An 8,248-nucleotide genomic window follows, 5' to 3' on the forward strand; every position below is an offset into this window, starting at 1 on the left:
GCCCGGGCGGATCCCTCTGCACAAACAGAGCTTGGTCGTTGGAATGCACCACGCGTCGTGCTTTCCAGCAGCCTGCTGCATGAATGTCTCCCGACGCCGCGGGACGTGTGCGTGCGCCCATTCACCACTCCCCACCCACATGCACGCCCACGCGCGCGTGCGCGCACGCACACACACACACATACACACACACACACACACGCGCGCGCGCGCACACACGCACGCACGCACACATGCACAAGGCCGGATGGGCAGCGCTCTGGCTCTTCCCCGGCGCAATGCTGCTGGCTGGCGCCATCCACCAGCGCCGGCAGCTGGCCCCAGGCGCTAAGCCCATCCCCGGGCTTCACGATGCCGCTGCCAGCCCTGGCGCCACAGCAGACACAGTGCATGTGGTGACTGTGGACGCCCCGCCGACCCGCGCTGGCTGCTGCGGCCGCAGCGGCGCCCCGCGGCCGCCACCGTGCAGCGGCGCAGCATGGCGGCGCTGCTGCTGCGGCTTTGGCTCCTGCGTGGGCTGGTCCAGCATCTTCTTTCTGGCGGTCTTTGGGTTCTTCCTGGCTCTGCAGGCAGCATGGCTGGCGGCCGACCAGAGGGCCTTCCTGGACCAGCCTCCCGGCCGCATGCTGCGCGTGCCAGTCGACGGCTCTGAAAGTGAGTGGCGGCGGTCGTGGCGTGAACAGGCCATTGCGCCTGAAGCGGAGGCAGCCTCTGTGCACCTGCCTGCTCACGTGCGGCCATTCAAGCGCGTTCTGTGCGCAATGCACCTTTACCGTGGGTGGGTGCACTCTTGCTATGCCCCCTGCCCCTTGACTGTGCCGCCACGCTGCCTCCCCATTTCCCCTGCAGTCCAGCCACAGCTGCACATCCAATGCGTGGGCCCCGCTCCCGCTCCTGGCCAGGCGACGTTCGTGTTTGAGGCGGGCGGCGGCGCGCCTGGCCTGGCATATGCCCACATCGCCGACGCCCTGGCTGCGGCCGGGCGGCGGGCCTGCTGGTATGACCGGCTAGGATATGGTGCGTGTTGAGTGAAATCCCCTGGAAGGAATCGCAGTCCCCGTATGGTGCTTAAAAATCGCCATGGCTTAAACGCCTTTGGGACTGCCCTCTGATCTTGCTTGTTTACGGTGGTCCCATCCAATTGACTGAGTGAAGGCACCATGGCCTGGGTACGCATGCACCCCGCAGCCAGAAGAGCACCGCGGAAATCAATGCCCCGCTGCAACCCCAGGCTGGTCGGGCGTGGCCGTGCGCCCCACGACGCTGCGCCGCGTCCCGCTGGCCCTGGCGGCCCTGCTGGACGCCGCGGGGGAGGGCGGCGGCGGCGTGATCCTGGCGGGGCACTCGGCCGGCGGCGACTTGTCCATACAGTTTGCGGGGCTGTTCCCGGACAGGTGGGGGGCCACTCAGGGCCTAGAGGTGTGGCAGGAGCAGCGCAGCCCTTGATCCAGTCGGTGTACGCACCCTCGCAGCTCATGCTGGGTAGTACAGCTGGGTGAGAGCGCAGCCGGCGCTGATGGTACCAGCACTCGTCATGCACGCCGGCCCCTGCATGCAGCCCAGCCAGGGCATCTTGCAAGCGCTGCCCACCCCTTGCACCCTCACCCAACCCTGCCTTCCCCCGCATAATCCATACCCGCAGGGTGTCAGGCCTGGCCCTGATGGACGCCTACAGCCAGGCGGCCATAGACCTGCAGTCCAACTTTGCCTTCTCTGGCCCCGGGATCCTGGGCGCTATTGACGCATACCGCGCGGTGCGTCGGGGTGAAGGGTGCTACCGGTGGCTGGGCCCGTTAGGGCTGCTGCCCTGCTATTCCTATAGGCAGAGCGCATCGGCAGGCGCGCACAGTTTGGGGGGGAGGAAGATTTCATTTCTGCTGGACGCCGATCCCCACAGCCTTGCCAAGCATTGCGCGTTACACGCAGCACGCCCCCCCCCCCCCCGCTGCAGGCGACGCCCTTTGCCTGGCCGAGATTCGGCACGGGGACGGCTGCCGGTGCGCTTGTGCGACAGCCTGCCAAGACTGCGCATACGCGCTACCGTTCTGTCGGTCTTGAGCTGCCGTCGGCTCAGCCTGCCCTGGGCACAACCCCATGACCCCATGAAACACCCCTACAACTCAAATTCTTGGCGCCTAGGGGGCCACCAAGTAACCTGCGCTTGCTCACTGCCAACTGTACACCCTCGCCGCCCCTGCCCGCAGTGAAGCAGCGCATTGATCCGGAGAACGGCGCTGCCCTGGCAGCCCTCTACGGCTCCAACAAAGAGTGCGCACGGGTTGCATCGCACACAGCCGACATATACACACACACACATACACACACACACACACACACACACACACACACAAACATGCGAGCGCACACTCACGCACATGCATACGCACACACACACACACGCACCCAAGCATGCACGCACACACGCACGCATGCACGCACACACACAGCTGTTGTCTTGTTCATGGAGCTGTTGACCTCATTCTTGCACCCTGGCCCTCCCTCCTCCATCCCCCACACTGCTGCGTGCAGGTGGGAGGCTCAGGTGCGGGCGATGTGCCAGCACTGGCGGCTGCAACCACGCAAACGGGCATTTGCAGGCTTGCTGCGAGGGCAGCCTGTCAAGAGCTTTTTGGTGCTGAAGCGCCGAGGATGCTCGTGCAGCCTCCAAGAGCTAGTCGCTAGCTTCTGCACCTCAACCTCCCGGCCCCTCTTTTGCAGGCCCATTGTTTTGCACGCGCAAGAAACCCACCACCCACCGCTACCATGACCACACCGCCTCTCACCACATTGCATCGCAGTACGTGGATTTCTCCGCCACCATGAGTCACCCCACCATCACCGACGACCTGGTGGCGCTCTCAGGCCGCCCCGCCTTCTGGCCGGACGCGTCTGCTGCCGCCCCACGCGGCCCCATCGCCGGGTGGCCGTCGCTGGGCGCCAAGCCGCTGCTCCTCATGCCGGCCTCGGAGACGCTCGCGCCGGGGGAGCGCGGCGGCGGGGCGGCGCTGCCGTGCGCGGCGGGGGAGCTGGTGGCGAACGCAAGCTGCCAGGCGGCGGTCCTGGCTTCTCCAGGGCTTTGGTATGCAAAGGTGTGACAAATGTTGCAAGAGGGTGGGCCTCGGCCTGGGCTTGGGAGCTGCACACACATAGTGGTTGGTCAAAGTTTGCTGCTGCTGGAAACGCCGACTACATGTCATAGGTCGCCGTGAATCACGCGTCTCTGTCCCGGATGACCTCGAGCACTCGGTCGCGCCCACGGTTGTGTGCTCCCAGGCCCAACACCCAGGCATCACCTCCTGGGCCCCTAAATCCCACCATCCCCCCTCCCAACCCTCAGCTCTACCTGTCCTACCTGTCGACCCTCTCATCCAACGCCACCCTGGCCGTCATGGAGGGCGGCCACGACTTCCCCTGGGTGGACGCACAGCGGACCGCAGCGGCTCTGATCGCCAAGTTTGCGGGCGTGTGATGCCGCAATAGGAGCAGCACACTGCCCTCGGCCTGCTGCCGCGGCATCGCCACAATAATTTCACACAAACTCTTGACAACCTGGGATGAGGAGTGAAGTTTCCTTTTGGGGGGGGGGCAGGGCGGGCGGAGGGTACACGCATGGCAACAAATCCATTCAAGAGCATCTCCCAATCACTCAGGCCAGGGTCATATGGACGTGTAGATTTGACCCCCACTGCATTATTTTCCTCTTGCCACAAACATTTTGCCATGAATATACTCGTATGAATTGGTCTGGCTCGCCTTTGTTGGGCTAAGGCGCTGTTGCAGGGCCCCCCTGCACAAGGGTCAGCGTCTCGCGAGCTTCCATGCACTTGAACGCGCCTGGTGATACCAAAAACCCATAAAATGTCTGTGCCACATCTTGGGGGGCTGCTCACTCTGACAGGCGCGCGCCACGCGCTGCCTTGCCAGTCGGCCGCCTTGGTGCGCACACTCCCTCCACACTCCCCGTGCCTTGTGGGCACCGACCATAAGCGCCCCCTGCCCGCCGCGTCAACGCACCATTGCAACCCCTTCCTTGGCCCTTCAACAAGTGCCCTCCATCAACCTTGCGCCCAGGCTAGGAAACGACACGACCTTTGTGTATAACAGCTGATCAAGGCGTTCCCCTTAACTGCCATGCCTGCTGAAGTGTGCGCCATGATGCCAGGTTTGGCAAACAGCTGGGAAGCCAGAAGGCCAAGGGCGCACACTTACAGCCATTGGGTGGGTCTTCACAAGGATGCTTATCGCATAGACATGCACATCTAGCCCATCCCAGCGGCTTGGGATGCATCATTACAAGGCCGCGTATCGATGAAACGAGGACGCGCCCAGGCCCCTCTGCCGAGTTGCCAGGGGCGATGCACTCATGGCCATAGTGGCCAGGGCGGACAGTCGGGTGCGGTGGTACAGGGGGCCCGCAGTGGCACAAAGCGCAGTGGTGAAAAAAATGACGAGCCCTTGGTCTTTGCCACGCATATTGCCGAAGCACGTCACATCACGACGCAGCCGCCCCTGTCCCGCACCTCGCTGCTGCCCCCGCCCCTCTGCCGCCCCTGTCCCGCTGCCCCCGCCGCGCCGCCAAACTGGGTCGTGTCTAGCCCATACCGCTCCTGCATGCGCGCGCGCCACGCAGCCTCCTCGGGGTCGGGGGTGGCCGCCCCGGCCGCGGCGTCGCGGCTGCCGGGCAGCGGCGGCGTGATGCCGCGGGCTGCGGCAGGCTGCGGGCCCCTGCGAGGGCGCACGCATGGGGGTTGGAACGCAACCCGGGATCAGGCTGCTTGTTAAACAGTAGGGAGCGCTTCATTCAACACTCGGTGCAGCCCTTGACTGCTTGCTTGCGACGTGATGCAGAGACGATTGCAACCAACCCTGCAATGCCTCCCTTTGTTCCTCGAACGGCGCGGACCACCCACCCGAGGACGCCCCAGGGTGGCGTTGGCGCGCGCCCCTCGCCCTGCAGCAGCGGCCGCCGCCTCCACGCCGCCTCCTCCTCCTCGTCCTCCGCAGCCTCCTCGGCGGTGGCGTAGGCGCTCTGCAGCCCGCAGCTCAGCAGCAGCGTCACCAGCTGCAGCAAGAACAGCCCCGCGCCCACCCACTTGACCACCTGCAGCAAACATTGTCAAATGTAATCATCCTGAGTCACACGGCGCCGTCCCTGGTGATGTCATCGCCCAGGGCTGCCGCCGCACCCCATCAGCACGCTGCCGCAGCGTCCCCCTGCCCAGCTCGCGACCCAGCAGCCGTCCGGAAATTCAGAAGATCGCCATGCCCGGGGCACCCTCAGCCAACCGCCATGACCGCATGGCTGGAAATGTCGCCGCCTTCTCCTTTGCTCGATTGCGTCCACATCAGCACCATTCGTTGTTCGACCCCGCACCTGCAGCCTCTTGGCCAGCCAGGCCTTTGCTGCCTCATCAATGTCTGGCAGCCGCCGCTCCCAGCTGTGATCCAGGAACGCCGCAACACCCACACAGGCCTGGGGCCATGGGGGTGTACAGGGGTGTAGAGGGGTGGAGTGACGATAAAGGTGGGAGCGGAGCCCGGGGTGAGGCGGGGTGCTGCCACAGTTGTGTTGGCCATTTAGATCCCGCAGGCTTGAGCAGGGCCTGTGACGCGCAGCTCAGGCAACGACACGCACGCGAGGACACACAGGTGGCTGCCATCGCGACATCCCAGCCACGACCTCCCGTCGTCGCCGCGTTGCTGCGCGACATCCCAGCCACAACCTCCGGTCATGGCCGCGTCAGTTACGCCTCCCCCCCTGCCCCTGGAAGAGCAGCCCTGCCACACTCCCATGCACCACCCTCCCACCCACGCACCCACCCACCCACCCACCCACCTGTGCCGTCAGCACCAGGCACATCAGCAGCACGTTCAGGTTGACCAGCACAACACTGCGCAGCGCGGTGCCCGCCAGCGCTGTGAGCGCCGCCACCGCCGTCGCCGCGCCTACCGCCGCGAACGCGTAGACAAACCAGGGGCACTCGAGGCCGTCGGAGGGGGCGCCGGGCAGCAGAGACAGCAGCGGCGCCAGGCCGGGGACGCCGCCGAGCAAACGCGGCGGTGGTTGCGGCCCGGGCTTGGGGGACGGCGACGGCGGCGGCGACGGCGACGGCGAGCCGCCGCCGCCGCGTGGCTCCTCCATGTGTTTTATTTGGGCCAGAGTCACCGCCCCCCAGGCGAAGACAACCAGGCCCGCCACCGCCAGGGCCACATTAAGGAAGCGCACCACGCCCTCCAGGACCCTCAACAGGGTGGAGGGGTGCTGGTCCAGCCAGCGGCGCGCGCGCGACATCCTGGGGCGCGGCGGGCGCGAGAGGGGAGCCTGGGGACGGGGGCAGCGGCGGCGGCGGTGGGCGGCGGCGGGCGCGGCGTGATGAGAAGCACGCTAGTGGTCGGGAGAGCCCAAAACCTGCGCCCAAGGGGGTGCCAAGGGTGGTGGGGCTGGGTGGTCGCGTCGCGCTGCCGCTCACACCGGCGCCCCTGGCGGTTCGCAGCTGCAGATGCCGCGTTTTGCTCCCCCACAGCGACGCCGCGGCGCGCGGTGCATACGTCACACAGCGCGAAGCTGTATACTGCAGCTGCAAGAGATTGAGCTCTGCTTGCTTCGTAGGGTCGTACCGGCGCCGGGGCCCCGTGCTGCGGCACACCTGCAGACTGTGCGCGCTCGCGGACGCCGAGCGACCCACTCTGCAGGTGGCGAGTGAGCAAAGCGCTGGATTCACGAGGTTGAGAAGGAACCCCTTGATGATCACGCTGATGTATAACGCACGTTTGGACAACTTTGCTGTCACGCTGCGATCTATCGGGTTGTTTGAGAGGTGAGTTGCGCAGGTGGAGCATCAATATAGCGCGCTTTATCCGCACCAATCTCGCTGGGCCACAACGGTGTGCCCAGGTGGCTGAAGTCATGTGAGGGGCGGTGTGTCACACCCATGGCGAGCAGGCGTGCTCCACGGGCGCTGCAGCGGAGGACTGCTGAACGCCAGTGATGCAGCCGTGCATATCGTGTGCAGGACAAAACAGCCCTGACGGCTCGGTGCAAGGATCGCAGTACGGTACCACTAGACCTTGGGCTTGACAGTGCGAGTCACATGTGGCTGTACAGCCAGAGCACTGCAGTGGTGGACTGGGGCCGCGGCAGTCCCCAGTGTGTCCCCTGCTATTACAGGGCAAGTCACCCCCATGTGACCGTGTGCACAATCTGTCTGAGCCTTCCCGAATGCCCCAACTCTGAATACAAGCCGGCACGTGTATTTGGCTGAAACAGCACCCAGCATATGTACAGCCCATCAGGGCATATGGACTCAGAATGGACCGCAGCACTTGAGCCGCTTCCAACAATGCCAGCAAAATGTAAACAATGCCGAAGTCAATGAGAGCGGGTGCACACCTGGGATGCAGCCGCATGCTGCTGAGGCAGTGTTGTGACAGCCCTGCTGCCCATGTGCTGGTGAACAGCAAGGTCGCGGCCTTCACGTGCGACTGCTGATGCCAGGCTCACGCATAATTGCAGCTGCAGCCTCACAGATCAACAGGTGCGTACAGGATTGCCGCGCACAGCCTCCGCAAACCTGCAGCAAGGTCAGGCTGGGGCCGCTGGTGCAGACGCACGCCTGCGTCTCAGCAGCTGGCACGGCTACTGCTGCGGCCTGTGCGCGCTGGGGTGCGTCCGGGGAGCGCTGCTGTGCAGATGGGCTTGTGGATTGCTTGCAGCATGACTGAGGGCGGGGTGAGAAAGTTGTGCTGCCTTTCAGACGGGCGGCGGCCACGCTGGACCAGCGCACCGGAGCAGGTACGCCACATCAGCAACAGCGCGTCAAGGGCATTTCCCAACCTTTTTCCCAAAAGGGAGGACAAGGCTTCTCTCAAGCCGTCGAAACTGCCGAAACTGTGCAAGTGGTATGTAGCTTCACAAGTCCTCATGTGCGGGGTGTGGCACATGCAACCGACTCGGGCGTGTCATTATAGGCAAGGCCCGGCAGCTGCTGTGCTGGCGGGCCACACCAGCACTTGGCTTTCCCTACGGCGCGCCCCATCACAATCATATGATACAGCGGTGTGTGCTCCTACCCAGCTACTGACAGCATGTCACTTCCCTGTTTACATGCAGGCATCCAGCACAGAGGCCTTGGTGCGTGCGCCCCGCTGCGGCGGCCTGCGCCGCCGCCGCAACAGGCTGGCTTCAGCCTAAGCCGCGGCTGTCCGTGCTGCATGGTTCTGTTCCGAGCAAGGGCTTGGGCCTACCCGG

General features: G+C 64.9%; 2 protein-coding genes across 2 annotated transcripts; one reads left to right on the top strand and one right to left on the bottom strand.

The window, feature by feature from the left end:
• Positions 1–278: 278 nt before the first annotated feature.
• Positions 279–3,469, top strand: MNEG_2711 (hypothetical protein; the record flags this gene model as incomplete). Its single annotated transcript, XM_014048810.1, has 9 exons — positions 279–654; positions 850–1,017; positions 1,232–1,394; positions 1,643–1,754; positions 1,952–1,997; positions 2,205–2,268; positions 2,530–2,542; positions 2,799–3,089; positions 3,338–3,469. 9 exons carry the CDS (start codon positions 279–281, stop codon positions 3,467–3,469), a joined length of 1,365 nt encoding a protein of 454 aa, XP_013904264.1.
• Positions 3,470–4,487: 1,018 nt separating this feature from the next.
• Positions 4,488–6,292, bottom strand: MNEG_2712 (hypothetical protein; the record flags this gene model as incomplete). The annotated part of the gene is made up of 4 exons (XM_014048811.1): positions 4,488–4,725; positions 4,911–5,101; positions 5,375–5,473; positions 5,837–6,292. The coding sequence occupies 4 exons, from the start codon at positions 6,290–6,292 to the stop codon at positions 4,488–4,490; spliced, it is 984 nt and encodes a 327-aa protein (XP_013904265.1).
• Between the last annotated feature and the right edge of the window lie 1,956 nt (positions 6,293–8,248).

The sequence above is a fragment of the Monoraphidium neglectum genome (assembly GCF_000611645.1).
Source record: "Monoraphidium neglectum strain SAG 48.87 unplaced genomic scaffold scaffold00316, whole genome shotgun sequence".
NCBI classification, from domain to species: Eukaryota; Viridiplantae; Chlorophyta; class Chlorophyceae; order Sphaeropleales; family Selenastraceae; genus Monoraphidium; species Monoraphidium neglectum.